Source organism: Mirounga angustirostris, unplaced genomic scaffold (assembly GCF_029215605.1).
Source record: "Mirounga angustirostris isolate CCGP_5_RB_7025 unplaced genomic scaffold, mMirAng1.0.hap1 SCAF_12, whole genome shotgun sequence".
Lineage (NCBI taxonomy): Eukaryota > Metazoa > Chordata > Mammalia > Carnivora > Phocidae > Mirounga > Mirounga angustirostris.
In genome coordinates, this window is record NW_026991720.1 from 12,752,295 (window position 1) to 12,767,985 (window position 15,691).

At 44.0% G+C, this 15,691-nt stretch overlaps 1 protein-coding gene and 1 long non-coding RNA gene across 5 annotated transcripts in view; one reads left to right on the forward strand and one right to left on the reverse strand.

The window, feature by feature from the left end:
- WEE2 (WEE2 oocyte meiosis inhibiting kinase) overlaps positions 1–11,243 on the reverse strand; it is a 30,726-nt gene extending 19,483 nt beyond the window's left edge. Inside the window, exon 1 of the mRNA XM_045865193.2 lies at positions 10,816–11,243. Within this exon, the coding sequence (XP_045721149.1) occupies positions 10,816–11,160 (345 nt within the window). The 5' untranslated portion in view covers positions 11,161–11,243. The remainder of the gene's footprint in view (positions 1–10,815) is intronic.
- Positions 1–15,386, forward strand: part of LOC123835229 (uncharacterized) — a 40,245-nt gene extending 24,859 nt beyond the window's left edge. Inside the window, exons 2-3 of one of the 4 annotated variants that reach the window (XR_010406338.1) lie at positions 12,837–12,926; positions 13,780–15,386. This is a non-coding gene — a long non-coding RNA (uncharacterized LOC123835229). Of the gene's footprint in view, positions 1–11,254; positions 12,927–13,377; positions 13,697–13,779 lie in introns of those variants that run through there. The other 3 variants (XR_006788682.3, XR_008505221.2, XR_010406337.1) reach the window with 3 other exon arrangements.
- Positions 15,387–15,691: the final 305 nt, after the last annotated feature.

Here is a 15,691-nt window from a genome sequence, read left to right on the forward strand (position 1 = left end):
TAAGGCTGAGCTAAGTCAGTCCTCCATTCCTCTGCATCCTTGTGTTCAGCATAACATCACCACTGATCATTGCCCACTCTCTCTCTTCTAACCCAAACTGCATTCCTCATAAAGCGTGCACTTTTTCAGTTGCATTTCCAGTTTCCCTCCCAAGCTCTGTTCTTTTCCTGCCCCTCCAATCTTGGCACTTCCAGGATTACTAATTTGGACCACTTCTCTTCTTACTCTGGCACTCAGGCTGCTTGAGCTCATCCACACCCAAGGCTTCAACAACTTCCAAAATGCTAATGATATCCAAATATAGATCTCCAATTTAGTTTGTTTTCCTGCACTCCAGACCCATTTATCCAATGATTTACAGTACACCTCTGCTTTCTCCAAATCTGTAAATGCCTCTAGCATCACCTATCTTGATTCAAGTTACAATTTACTCAGTCAAGGCAGAAGCATCAAAGGACCCTAGATCCTCCTTTTCCCTCAATGCCTCCATCAAGTTGATGAGAGAACAAAAAGCAAGCTGAGCACAAAACATGAGCTGACACCCCACCAAATCCCCCTCCCCTTAAGGTGGGATATATATATATATATATAAACATATATAAACATTATATATAAACATATATAAACATATATAAACATATATATAAACATATATAAACATTATATAAACATATAAACATTATATATAAACATTATATATATAAACATTATATATATAAACATATAAACATTATATATATATATATATATATATATATATATATAAACATTCCTCAGGCACTAATAACTGCCTGAGAACAAAAGCAGGGGAATAACAAATGGTCAATTGATAAAGATCGCAGTCATGTAGGACATGAAATTCCACTAGACTTTGTAACTGTCTTAATGATTTACAAGAAAAACACAATCTTAATAATAGACCTCCAGGAACCTATAGACTCAATTTCCTGGAGCCCTAACATCACTTTCACCACCATAGGATAGACAACCTTATATAATCAGTCACTCCTCACAATCACAATGTAGTTCTTTCTGCCCACGGGTCCCGTCCCCATGCTAGAATAAAAACACCTTTGGGGGCACCTGGGTGGCTCAGTTGTTAAGCATCTGCCTTCAGCTCAGGTCATGATCCCGGGGTCCTAGGGTCGAGCCCCACATCAGGGCTCCCTGCTCAGTGGGGAGCCTGCTTCTCCCTTTCCCACTCCCCCTGCTTGTGTTCCCTCTCTCACTCTCTCTCTGTCAAATAAATATTTTTTTTAATAGAATAAAAACACCTTTTTGCACCGCAAAACATCTCAAGAATTCTTTCTTGACCATTGGGCTCAATGATCCTGCATCATATTTTGGTGGCCCATACAGGCATTCTGCATCTTACCTTCATCTGGACTTCGAGCCTCAGCACAACTTGGTGAGTTACTCTCTCTTCTCCTTTTACTTTCATTTCAGAGGCTCTTCAAGGAATATGGTCTTATTGGAATACTTTCGTGTCAATAGCTCAGGCTGCAATAGTCTAGCCCGTGGCTACTCTATGGGGACGAGAAAGCCTGCCTTTTGACCGGAAACTCAATTCCTTTTGACTGGAAGCTCATTCTGTTGGCCAGAATGGTTCTAAGGCCCAGAAACTCAATGCCCTCTCGTTATTCCTATTCTTATACACAGTTGTCTTTCTTGGGCACGGACAGCCACCTAAGTCACTAGGACAGCTGCCAATCTTAAGAATCTCATGTAAGGTTTCTTCCTCATTGGTCTAATGCAATCCCATCCAAATCCCTGGCCTACCCACTTCTGGCCACGAGACCTCCTCTCAGAGCTGACTGAAACCAGTACCCAATTGAATTAAAACCCAACTGGGGACCATCTCCTAGAGAAGTCAGCTATAAAAGACTACATGTTTTGGAATGTCACTTAGACCAGGATGGATTTCTATCTTTACTATTATTCATCAATGTCCCCTACTGAATACTTAAATTACAATATTATATAATTTCCCCTTGTAAAACTTTGCTGATGTTTTCCATGGGTTAAGAATGACAGGTTCTCCATGGCATTTTGGTCCATTCGCGGGCACCCATTAGTCATCTAGAATGCAATGGGGAATTTGAGGGACACCAGCATTCCTCCAAGGCAAGGCAGTGTTCATAGCACCTTCTTAGAAGGATGCCTCTGGTCACTTTGACACTAGAAACCTCGGACATATCCTGCATAGATGCCACATAGGAGGCAGGGGGGATTTTTGGTAATAAACCTCTACTTTTCTAGCAGCATGGGATCTTTAGTTCCCAAGTATCCTCCCTTGGGATGCCTTTTAACCTACTGGAATCAATTCAGATTGCAAGATCTAAGAAAGAAAAAAAACTGATCTTCTTCTGTAACATTGCATGGCCTCAGTACTCCTCGGGAAATGAGGGAAAATGGCCCATTAATGGACATTAAACTTTAATACGATCTATCCGAACTCTTCTGCAGGAAACAGGGCAAATGGACTGAGGTACCCTATGTCCAGGCCTTCATGGCCCTAAATCAGGATCCTGATCTAAGGGCCTCTTGCAAAATGTGTCTAACCACCAACCAGGTTAATAAACCCCCTCTGGATATACTGGATGATGATTCTCTAAATAGGCCCATTTCTCCTAACAAACCTGGGTTACTGTAGAAATCACTGGCCAATCCAAACAAAGAAGCCACTGGCTCTGTTACTCTCTCTCCTCCTTATAAACCTAAAGACCCCTCTGCTCCCAGGCCAGATGGACATACCAGGAGTGGAACTCCCTGTCTTCTAGGATTTCTACCTAAATATGGATTGCATCCTCTTAGGGAGGTTGCTAATGGAGAAATGGGCACAGTTAGTCATGTTCCATTCTCCATGGCAGACCTGGCTCAGATAAACAATTAGGACGATATTCCGAAAACCCTGTTCTCAATTTATGAGGACTTTCAACAATTACCAATTATTTTTTATTTGACCTGGTGAGATATATACATCATATTAACTCGTTGTTGCACCCCTGAGGGAAAAAACCCTATCTGGGCAGGGGCTCAAGAATTTGCTGATGAAGTAGCAGTCAGAGATAACCCCCTACCCATCATTATCCAGTAGGGGGCACTGCTGTTCCCAATACCGGACCTTACTGGAATTACCAAGATGATAGACAGGGAAGGGAAAGACAAGACCATATGACCACTTGTTTAATAGAAGAAATGAAAAAAGGATTCTCTAAGGGATTTATAAAACTCAGGAAGTTACCCAAGTTGCTGATGAAAATCCAGCTCTATTTCAGGGCTGTTTGATAGACACCATCCCTAAATACACAAATCTGGACCCAACCTCCTCTGAAGGAACAACTATATTAAACATTAATTTTTTAGGTCAGTCAGCACCTGACATCCACTAAAAATTGGCTAAAATGGCTTTAGGCCCTCAAACCCCCACCCAGCGCCCACTAGAGGTAGCTATTGGGGTCTTTATTTTTATTTATTTTTATTATTTTTTTTTATTTATTGAGAGAGATAATGATAGAGAGCATGAGAGGGGGGAGAGTCAGAGGGAGAAGCAGACGCCCTGCTGAGCGGGGAGCCCGATGCGGGACTCCATCCCGGGACTCCATCCTGGGACTCAAGGATCCTGACCTGAGCTGAAGGCAGTCGCTTAAACAACTGAGCCACCCAGGCGCCCTATTGGGGTCTTTAATAATAAAAATATGGCCCTTAGGCAAGAAAATGACTAGAGAGCTAAAATGCAGGGTAAAAAACAGGCTCAAATATCGGCTGGCACTATTGCGGATTCCTCACAACACCAGACTAACCAGGGGCCAAAGATAAAGCCGGTATCAGACGAAGGAGCAGGTGAGATCCCATGCTACAGGTGTGGCCAAGTTGGACAGTGGAGCAAAGAATGTCCAAACAAAGGCTCTCCACCAGGGCCATGTCCTGTCTGTAAGAAAGAAGGACATTGAAAATCAGGATGACTGAGCCCCAGGTTACCCTGGATGTGGAAGGTAAGTTTATCAATTTCCTTACTGATACAGGAGCTTTACTCTTCTTACTCAGCCCTACTTGTCTTTCTAAACATAGAATGGTTGGCACAGAAGAGAAAACTAAAACATGCCTCCAGACAATGCCTTTAGCCTGTACATACAAAAACCAGTTGGTTACTCATGTTTTCCTAGTCCTTTCATCTTGTCCCACTCCATTAGTTGGGTGAGACTTAATGTATAAACCAGGAAGCAGGTTTGCTCCGACTAAAGAGGATAGCTTGTTCTCTTTAACACCCGGAAAACTTAAACCTTGCCCTGATATCATTCCTAATATCTGGAAGGAAGTAAATCCAAAGGTCTGTGATTGGCATGAGACTTAATATTTGTTTATTAATATTGTTTATTAAAGTGACCTTAAAGGACCCAACCACTATACCTCATAAAAAACAAAAACAAAAACAAAAAAACAGTATCCCTTAAAACCTGAGGCAGAGGCTGGGTTACAACCACTTATTGATACATCTCTTAAAGATGGTATTTTAAAACCTTGTCAATCTCCTTATAACACTCCAATTTTACCAGCAAAGAAACCAGATGGAGACTATCAGACGGTACAAGATTTAAGAGCTATAAATGAAGCGGGATGCCTATTCATCCCATAGTGCCAAATCCATATACTATTTCTCACCCAGGTCCCTGGTGATGCCAACTGGTTTACAGTACTTGATTTATTTTTTTCTTAAAGATTTTATTTATTTATTCATGAGAGAGAGAGAGAGGCAGAGGCAGAGGGAGAAGCAGGCTCCCTGCGGAGCAGGGAGCCCCATGGGGGACTCCATCCCAGGACTCTGGGATCAAGACCTGAGCCAAAGGCAGACGCTTATGAGCCACCCAGGCGTCCTTTAAAAGACACCTTCTTGGGCGCCTGAGTGGCTCAGTTGGCTAAGCGACTGCCTTCGGCTCAGGTCATGGTCCTGGAGTCCCTGGATCAAGTCCCTGGATCAAGTCCCACATCGGGCTCCCTGCTCGGCAGGGAGTCTGCTTCTCCCTCTGACCCTCCCAACCCTCCCCCCTCTCATGTGCTCTCTCTCAAATAAATAAAATCTTTAAAAAAAATAAAAAAATAAAATAAAAGACACCTTCTTTTGCATCCCTCAAAGTGAAGAAACACAGCCACTAATTTGCTTTTGAATGGGCCTCACATTCAAGCCCACGGCTGTTCCATTTAACTTGGATAGTCTTGCCACAGGGATTTAGGGACAGTCCTCACTTTTTCCAGGGCTGCACTTAGCGAAGACCTCCGTGGTATCTCCCTGCTTCAAGGGACTATAGTTCAATATGTGGATGGTATTTTCATCTGTAGTCCCACAAAAGAAATGTCTGATAGCCGTTCTATAACTTCACTTAATTTCTTGGCAGACAGAGGATATCGTGTCTTCCCGAAAAAGGCACAAATATCGAAACAAAAAGTATAATATAATATTTGGGAATACGAGCTAACAACAAGTCACCCTACCCTGTCTACTGACAGAAAAAAAAAAAAAAAAGGCAGTATTAGATCTTGGACCCCTAGCTACAAAAAAAACAACTCTGTACTTTCCTAGGTATGGCAGGTTTTTGCCCACTGTGGATTCCTGGATTTAGGTTCTTAGCCAAACCATTGTATGATTCAATTAAAGGCCCTGGTAAAGAACCTTTACTCTGGATGGAAGGCCCAACAGACAGCCTTTCAAACATTAAAAGTTAAGCTTTCGGTCAGCCCCAGCTTTGGCTTTACCAAATTTAGAAAAACCTTTCACTTTATATGTAACAGAAAAACAGGGACAAGCTTTGGGAGTTCTTACCCAGAAATTAGGAAATGAAACAAAATGGGTGGGCTATTTTTCAAAGTCGCTTGACAATGTGGGTGGCTGGCTTGTCTTCAAGCAGTAGCTGCAACAGCCGTCCTGGGAGAAGCAGCTTGCAGACTTACTCTGGGACAATTCTTGATGGTGAAGACTCCACATCAGGTCCAAAGTGTCCTAGAGACCAAAGGCCACCAATGGATGACAGGATACCGACTTACTAAATACCAGGCTATGCTTTTAGACATACCTGAAATAATACTGAAAGCCTATCAAACTTTATGCCTGGACCTGATCATCCTATGTCTATGCTAGAGCATGACTGCTCAGAGATGATCGATCTTGTTTTTTCTAGCAGACCAGATTTAAAAGATGCCCCTATTGAAAATGCAGATGACAGTTTGCTGATGGCAGCAGCTTCATGGATAAGGGAGAAAGAAAAGCCAGATATGCTATAGTTAGCTTAGCTAAGACCATTGAGGCAAAAGCCCTTCCAATAAATACTTCTGCTCAAAAGACTGAATGAATAGCACTTACCCATGCTCTTCAATGGCAAAAGGCCTAAAAATTAATATTTATACTGACTCCAAATATGCTTGCCTGGAGCTACATGCCCATGGGGAAATTTGGAAGGAAATGGATTATGATTATTATCAAGCCATAACTCCCCAAATATGAGCCTGAAATAAATACTCTTCTTGAGGCTATACACCTATCTAAGGAGGTAGCTTTAATTCACCCCAGAGGATGTCAAAAGGATAGGATCTTGGAATCTAAAGGAAATAATCTAAAGGACCATGCAGCCAAGCAGGCAGCACAAAATAAACAAATATTAAGTCTCATACCAGTCTTAATTCCAATCAAGTCCATAACTCCAGTCTATCCAGACCAAGAAATTCACATGGCCCAGGAACAAGGAAATTCAAAAAAGGCACAGAACTGGCTTGTTAATAATGAGGGGAAAATCTTTATATCCAAAAATAACTCATGGAAGGTAATACAGGGTTTACACCAGGCTACTCATTTGGGCAAAAATGCTTTAAAACATTTAGTTAAAAATATATTTGATGGAGTGAATTTAATAGCTATAATAAAACAGATTGCCAATCCTGTATTGTTTGGGCACAAGTAAATCCAGAAGGTGCAGTCTGTGCCCCCCGTCCCCCCACCGTTTTTGAAACCAGTCCAAGGCCATGGAACATAGCCAGGAGGCAGCTTGATTTCACACAAATGCCTCCTCACAGAGGCTGTAAGTTCCTACTAGTGTTTGTTGATACTTTGACTGGATAGATCGAAGCCCTTCCATGTAAAACTGAAAGAGCCACAGAAGTAACCAAAGTTTTGTGGAGAGACATTATACCTAGATTTTGCCTTCCACAATCTCTAAAGTGACAGTGGTCCTTCTTTTAATACTTTATTAATTTTTTTTTAAAGATTTTATTTATTTATTTGAGAGAGAGAATGAGATAGAGAGAGCATGAGAGGGGGAGGGTCAGAGGGAGAAGCAGACTCCCTGCCGAGCAGGGAGCCCGATGCGGGACTCGATCCCGGGACTCCAGGATCATGACCTGAGCCGAAGGCAGTCGCTTAACCAACTGAGCCACCCAGGCGCCCTCTTTTAATACTTTAAAATGACAACTTAGTCTAGAGACCCAGAAAAACTGGGTTACTCTCTTACCAATAGGACTTCTTAGAATGAGAACTGCTCCAAAACAACCTCTAGGACTAAGCCCTTTTGAGTTACTATATGGAAAACCATTTCTTACAGCGGACCTGTTATTAGATGAAGATTATAATACCTTATTAAATTGTTCACTCAAGGCTGGCTTAATTCATGTTACTTAATGGGTATACTGATCACGTGCTCCCAAAACCTGACTTAACTATAACTGAAGGTCAGTCCCATGTAAGCCCCAGAGACGTAGTTTGTTTAAAAGATTGGAAGTCAAATACAGCAGGGGACTCCAACCCAAAATGGAAAAGTCCATATTGGGTTGTATTATGTACTCCCACTGCAGTAATATTAGAGGGACCCTCTTCCTGGACTCATGTACCTCCTTCCCAGGGAACCCATGAACAAACTAACGTGCCTTCTTACTCCTGTGAACCTGTAGAAGATCTCAAACTCGTCCTCAAGCAAGGATTGAAGACGGTCCTTACCACCCACAGAGTTACTTCTTTGTCCAAATTGGACTCAGCTGCTTCCGCCTTCCATAACTCACCTATAGGTTCGCCAACTGGACAACGTTGACCCATAGGTAGGGACGTCTCTGTGCCCCTATTCAACAGGAAGAAGCTACAGAAGATGAGATCTTCTGCCTTCGACAATCTTAAAGATTTAAGGGTGAGGGTTGTTCGGGGGAGGGGGTGGGGAAATGATGAGAGAAAAGGCAAGCTGAGGGCAAAACATGAACTGACATCCCACTAAACCCCCTCCCCCTAAGGTGCGAGATATATATATATATTTATATATATATATATTTATTTATATATATTATATATATTTATATATATATAAAACATTCCTCGGGCACTAGTAGCTGCCTAAGAACAAAGGCAGGAGAAAAACAAATGGTCAACTGATAAAGATCACAGTCATGTAGGACATGAAACTCCAGTAGACTTTGTAACTGTCTTAATGATTTACAAGAAAAACACAATCTTAATAATAGACCTCCAGTAATCTATAGACTCAGTTTCCTGGAGCCCTAAAGTCACCATCACCTCCATAGGCTAGAAAACCCTATATAATCAGTCACTCACAATCACAATGTACCTCTTTCTGCCCACGGGTCCTGTCCCTGTGCTAGAATAAAAACACCTTTTTGCACCGTAAAAGGTCTCTAGAATTCTTTCTCGACCATTGGGCTCAACGATCCTGCATCAAAGTCACTTAGCAAATCCTAAACATCTCTCAGTTTATCACTGTGCACCGCTGACATGGTTCCAGCCTTTCTCCTTTGTCAACAGATCTGCTGTAAATACCGCTCTGCCCCCAGGTCTCTCCCACGCCTTGCAGCCTGCACATGAAGGCCAAATTTTCCAAAAGCCCTCTGATCAAAACCATTTAATGAAGGTTTCAGAGCTTTCAGAATAAAATCTCGATCTCGCTCCTGCCTACCTACTCTGACCTCGCTGCCTGCACCCTCCCCGTCCCTAGCAACCATGCAATTTCTAGGTGTGACATGATCTTTCCCCTCCTAGCCTGGTAGCTGCTTTTCCCTTGGCCTCAAGTTCTCATTCTCTTCTTTACCTGGATCGCTCTAGATCATCCTTGAAGGCCACTCTCAGAGTTGACTTTCTTTGGAAAGGCATCCCTGACCTTGAGACTTAATTCCCAATTCTTTCTCATCATGCTGCAGCACTCCCCATGCACAGCTAATCTGAACTTCACTGTCTCAGTTGTTTATCTTAATTCATTTTATGGGCACTTTTTGACACAGTGAAGGATTTGCCAGCAGAAGGTCTGATATCAATGTGCTCCGTCTTAAATGAATGAATGAAATAGATATACCGTGTCATGCTTCCTTGCCTGCCTACTCTTGCTCAGAGCCACATACCTTCAGCCCACTCTCCCGCTAATTTACATACGTCAAAACCATTCTCAAAGCACCTATCACATAGTGTCTATAGGTACATCTCCTCTCTGTCTCTCTGCTGATTGTAAGCGCTTCGAGGGCAGAGACCGAGCCTTGTGCTCCTTGCCCACACTGGGTTCTCAAAAAATAAATGGACGATCGATTGGTTGGTGTTGGGACCATTGGAAAACCCACAGGTGGACACATAAGTACAGTAACAACAAACTTGTCTATGATACAGACAAGAAGCTTAGTCCTTCCTGGTGGATGTGATGTGCATACTCAGCAGGAACTAAAGGGGCCTGCCGACAGTGACTGTGTCTGCCACCAGAAGCACAGATGTTGTTAGGACGGCCTTATGTACCTCAAGCTGAGCCAGCAGAAAGCGGAGCTCATACCAGTCCTGAGGCTCACACACCATGGCACTGGGCTGTCAGAGCCCTTCCCTGGCTTTCATAATGTGTAGATGTAACAGGAGAATAATCACAGCAAGAATAAAGGACTAAGTGAACTACTTGGGACCTTTGCCTATTCGTCATCCCCAGCTTATAAAGAAGTCTCAGCAAGTCAACACTTTGCTCACATATAAGAACCTGCCCCTCACTAGACTGAAGAATGGGGGGACTTCCTTCGGGGAGGAGCAATAGCAGAGATATGTGAATATGTTCAAACGGGGGCTGTGGGGCGCCTGGGTGGCTCAGTCGTTAAGCATCTGCCTTCGGCTCAGGTCATGATCCCAAGGTCCTGGGATCGAGCCCCACATCAGGCTCCCTGCTCCGCGGGAAGCCTGCTTCTCCCTCTCCCACTCCCCCTGCTTGTGTTCCCTCTCTCGCTGTGTCTGTCACATAAATAAAATCTTTAAAAAACAAAACAAAAAACAACAACAACAACAAAAAAACGGGGGATGTGAACATTCTTATAGGAGGAAATATTAGTAAATAATTACATAAACCTAGAGCCAGTTGGAGTAATGGAAAGAATAGCAGTCGACGAAGACCAAAAGATCAGGTTTCTAGTCTTGCCTCTGCCATCGGCTGAGCCAAAAGCCAGTTTATCTCTTGGAACCCGGATTTTCTCACATGCAGAATGCATCATAGGGCTCTAGATCTCAATATTCCTTCTACTTCCAATATTCTTTAGCTAGGAATATTTTTTCCCCACCAAGATTTATTTGTGGCCCACACCAAATAGTTGCTGACATCAATGGTTTTGAGAAGACAGCTAGCAAGGTATTTAGTTCTGTTTTCTGGCAATTTAAACTCTTCTTCATTTTCACCAATAAATACATAATTGAGGAGATCCATAGCCCATGAGACAAGTCGGTCAGATACACATACACAACTACGTCCTGCTTCTCCGTCCGCTGAACTGAAGGAACACAGATCTTGGCGGCCCAGGTCCCCTTGCCCCACAACTTACTTTGGGAGTGAAGGGGCTCTCACAATGCAGCAGCTTGCTCCTGCCTTCTGGCTGGGCTGGGGTCTCTGGACCTTTGCCAGAGCCTGACACTGGAGTCCTCAAAACCTGTTCTGGACTCATCTTGCCTTTTGCCTGAAGGGTGCCGACTTCATGGACGCTACTAAGGGGAGGCCTGGGGAGTGTGAACTTAGCCTCTGAGTCCTGACCTTCAGCCCTGTCTGGGGTTTGGCTCGGGGCCTCCCTGCTCTCCTCTGCCTCCCTCTGCCCTTCACTCTCACTCTCTTCTCCACAGTGGGAAAAGTTCAACTTCTGCTTTAGTTCTTTGTTAATACTGCAGTCCTCCATCGCAGCCAGAGAGCTTTACGGCGCAGGCAAGGCCTATCAGACGGGAACACTACAGAGCTGCAGAAGTAAGGAGGAGAAAAGACTGTGAGTTGGCAAACCCCCCCAGTCATAGCCTGCCTTTCCCTCTACCCACTCACAGCTACACAGAGGCATGCCATTAATTTGCTCCCTTAAGTACCACATATCTGTAAGACTTCAGCTTAACCTTATTTCCAGTCTGATTAAAGAAAGCTCCAGTGACTCTTGGAGCAATTAAATCCAATTTATGTATAGAACTCTTCTGGATATCCCATATAGTCTCCCTCAACCCATGTGCTACAAGATACTGGTGAGATAGTTGGATTCCTCTAATTTAGCACAGCTTTAAAAATACCCACTAGCCAATTCGGGAACAAGCTCATTACTGGAAAGAAATCATTTTCACCTGTTTCTACCTACCGTTTAGAAACATCATGCTCTTCTGTCTCCTCCACCCACCCGGTGGCTAACCGCAGTTAATTAAACTCAGCATCACCGGGATAGCATAATCATCCTTAAAGAGCCACTGACTTATCTTGGCTGGAGTTCATCTCCCTAGCAGAGAGACGCCTTAGATTCCTGCCAGGCACACCTGCCCGAATTCAGGTATTTCACGCCCTCCACCCACCCCCAGGTATCAGCAGTTAAAACTTTTAGGGAATAGGGCGAATTTCTAAACTGATAAAAGCCTAGAAAGATCAGCGACACCTAGAAGCGGGTATGTATCACTTGAAAACAGCAATTACTTTGTCCCGAAATGCCTTATTTTGTTAAAAAAAAAAATTACTCTTTAACATACAGTATTTAGTATTTACAGTATTTAAATTATTAATACAGTATTTACAGCATTTAAATCATTTAATTTCTTTCTTGGAGGGGCTGCTTGGGTAAAACTCTGAAGAAAAAAAAAGCTACCAGTATCACTTTATAGGAGAAACCGTGTGAAAGCCCATCCACGGAAAAGGAAAATGATACACAGGAGCCCTCCTGTACCTTCAGTGGGGACTCTAGAGGTACTGGACACATGGACTTAGTTACATGATAAACATGGGTGGAAGAGAGACGTACTGAGGATATTTTTAAAAATATTTTATTATTTATTTGACAGAGAGAGACACAGTGAGAGAGGGAACACAAGCAGGGGGAGTGGGAGAGGGAGAAACGGGCTTCCCGCGGAGCAGGGAGCCTGATGCGGGGCTCAATCCCAGGACCCTGGGATCATGACCTGAGCCGAAGGCAGACGCTTAACGACTGAGCCACCCAGGCGCCCCGGTACTGAGAGTATTTTGATCTTGGCTGAAACAAAGTTAATTTCTCTTACAGTCTTTGGTTACCCGTTGCCCATCACCTGTCTTCTGTTTCCTCTCTCTTCATTAATCCCTCCATGCCTTTCTCCTCTCCTCTCCAATCTTTCCCATCTCTGACCTGAACTCATGAGGACGTTAATCCAAATGAAAACGAACTGGGAGGATGTGAAAGCATTTTTTCAGCTAAAATCCTCCTCAGGCTCCAGCTTTATATAGGTGTGCACACCATCAGATCCTTCCGTTCCCTTCCCTAACCCATCCCACCCACACTGACCTTCCCAAATCATTCCACAGGAAATCCTGTTGCCCATAGCAGGCAGAAGCTCACTGCCCACCTCTGTCATCCCACAGGGGCCAGAGACAAGAAAGTCATCACCAGGGAAAGGAGGACTGAGGTTACAAGTAAAGAAATTGCTATGAACTGAGATTCTGCAGTTGGGAGTGAGTTCCTTGTTCACAACTATCACAGCAGGCCATGTGATATTATTCCTTCACTACAGCCTGGATGTTGACCAGTGTCCCCGTCTCAGGCCATGAGGTGGAGAAGATACTCCCAATTTGGAGACTCCTAATTTAGAATGAGGGGAATTGGGTGGTTGCTAATCTTGATGGCCCAAGGGGATCCCCAGAAGCATGCGTTTTGCCTCTGGCCCACAGCCTCACTATTTGGGGTGTCATGCCTCACTCTTGTTCTTTGTTCTCAGTTTTCTGCACATTATGAAGAATTCCCTCTTTGAATTTGAGAAACAAGACAGAGGATCATAGGCGAAGGGAGGGAAAAATGAAACAAGATGGAACCAGAGAGGGAGACAAACCATAAGAGACTCTTAATCTCAGGAAACAAACCGAGGGTTACTGGAGTGGAGAGGGGTGGGAGGGATGGGGTGGCTGGGTGCTGGACATTGGGAGGGTATGTGCTATGGTGAGCACTGTGAATTGTGTAAGACTGAAGAATCACAGACCTGTACCGCTGAGACAAATAATACATTATATGTTAATAAAAAAATAAATTTTAAAAAAATTTTCCTCTGTTTCAGTGCGTGTTAGTACCCTAGGCATCCATCCCAGGCAAACAGCTTCACATCATGAGACGAGGGGTCAAAGCGGAACGCAGAAAATCTGTGGCAATAAGGGGAAAAGGGGGATTTTTTCCCTTAATACCTGACACGTAGTGGGTGTTCCCTAAGTCATTTTTGAATGGACTTGGGAAGGTAAAATTAATATATCTCAGTTTTGTTTCAAATACTCAGTGTTTGACTTTTTAAAAGTTTGAATATTTTTCTTATTGTTTCAGGGGTTGCTGCAGTGGAGAAAAGCAACGTTCCCAAGGAGTCAGATGTGGAAGGAGGAAGGCAGCTTTGCATCTCAGGTCTGAGATCCCTAAGCCCGGTGCTTGGGGGAAGCTCTCTGCCACTGCTGAGTGACGAGAAAGCTAGACTCAGAGCCCCACTCTGACCCAACCTGGGTGCTGAGGCCTCTGAAACACCAATGGGAAGAACAGAAGCAAGAAAGTCTATCCATTCAAATTGGTTTAGAAGAGGTAGAAACTCATACTCAGCTTTGGGGTAGACTGTTCCTTTGCAAAAGTGAAATTAAGGCCATGGAAAATGAGTTATTTGTTTGAGAGTCTGGCTCCAAGGAGGGACATGCTGGCCTCATTATTCCCTCAGGAGGGAGAATTGTGAAAGGAAAAAAAAAAATGCATGAACAAGCCAAAGCGAAGCTCTAGCACAATATTTATGGAAGACTAAATTAAGACTGAGTCATTCCAGACCCTGAAAAATACCGGTGTTGTATTATGGTGTACTTGATGAGACTGCCCAACGGGGACCCATTGGGAGGTCTGGGTTCCCAAGCAAGAAAGGGACATTTTTCCTCTGAGGCCTTCTGGGAAGCTGGCAGGCTCCAGGACAGGAAGCAAAGACTTGAAGGGGGCTGGGGCTGCAAGCAGCGTTCTGGGCCTCAGACTGTTGGGCCTGGACTCTGAAGACGAGAGACAAACCTGAGGGAAGTCCAGGGTGGTGTAGGGGAACGTTGGCCTTGGTCACCAGAACGTGCCCTTGGGAGACCACAGTGCAGTGGTCAGCGTTCTCAGACTAGGGCCTGCGGGCCTCGCGGACTCGGGGAGGAATCCTCTCTAGCTCACTGAGGAAACCAGAGGACTAGACAGCACCTCTGAGGTCCCTGCCCATCCCAGTCCCATATTCTTCCTTCTCCTTAGCTCGCTCAGTGTCCCATCACAACCGGAAGTGTTGCTTCATCCCCGCAGAGGGAAGTTTGCAGTAACTTAGAGAAGAGCAGACTGTGTTCATCAGCAACCGACATTGGCCAGCTCCCGGGGCAGATCCACCAGCAGCCGTGACCGGCGTGGGCCCACGGCAGCACAGCATCTCAGGTGCTCCTGACTCCTCTCCCAGCCCAGGGTGCTCAGCAAGCCCAAGAGCCTCGAAGGGGACCTTCTCTTGACCTCTTCTCCGCACTCCCAAGAGAGTGCACAGCAGCAGACACCTGTCACTGGCAGGGAATCCAGTGATAATTCTGTAAATCATGAACAATACTTTATATTTGGCCTTCCACGTTTCTCGTTTCCAAGTGCTTACACAGCTGTATCTACTAAGTAGCATTGACAGCAGAACGGAATTCCAAGGAGAGATGGTGGGCTGAGTAAGATGAAGCCTGGAGGTCATTTTAAAGCCTCATTAATTCTTCTTGTTTTGCTTTTTCTTGTGGAAATGTTCAAACATACCAAAAGTGGAGAAAATACAGCATAATGAGTCTCCATGTATCAGCAACGTAGCTTCAAAAATTATGGGCAGCTGTAAAATCTTGTCTCATTTGTATCTGCAATTTTGTTGGATGTGGTGGGTACTGGATTTTTTTTTAAGCAAATCACTGATATCATGTCGTTTCACTCATGAAGACTTTAGTGCCATTAGTAAAAATCCTCAGTCATCTCTTCTCTTCAAATCTACTATAAATCTACCTGATGAATAAATCAGATTCTAACAAACTGCTTCTCTTGCCAAGATGTCCCATTTGCTAAGACTAGAGGATGTCTGTCAAAATAGCTTTTATAATAGAGACATCCTCCTTGTCCACTCACAAAGACATGGTACTCTTCTTAGAACAAGAACAGATTGCTAACGTGACATCCCAATAATTTAGAGACCATTGATGTACTACCCATATTTTAAGGAGCAGGTAGT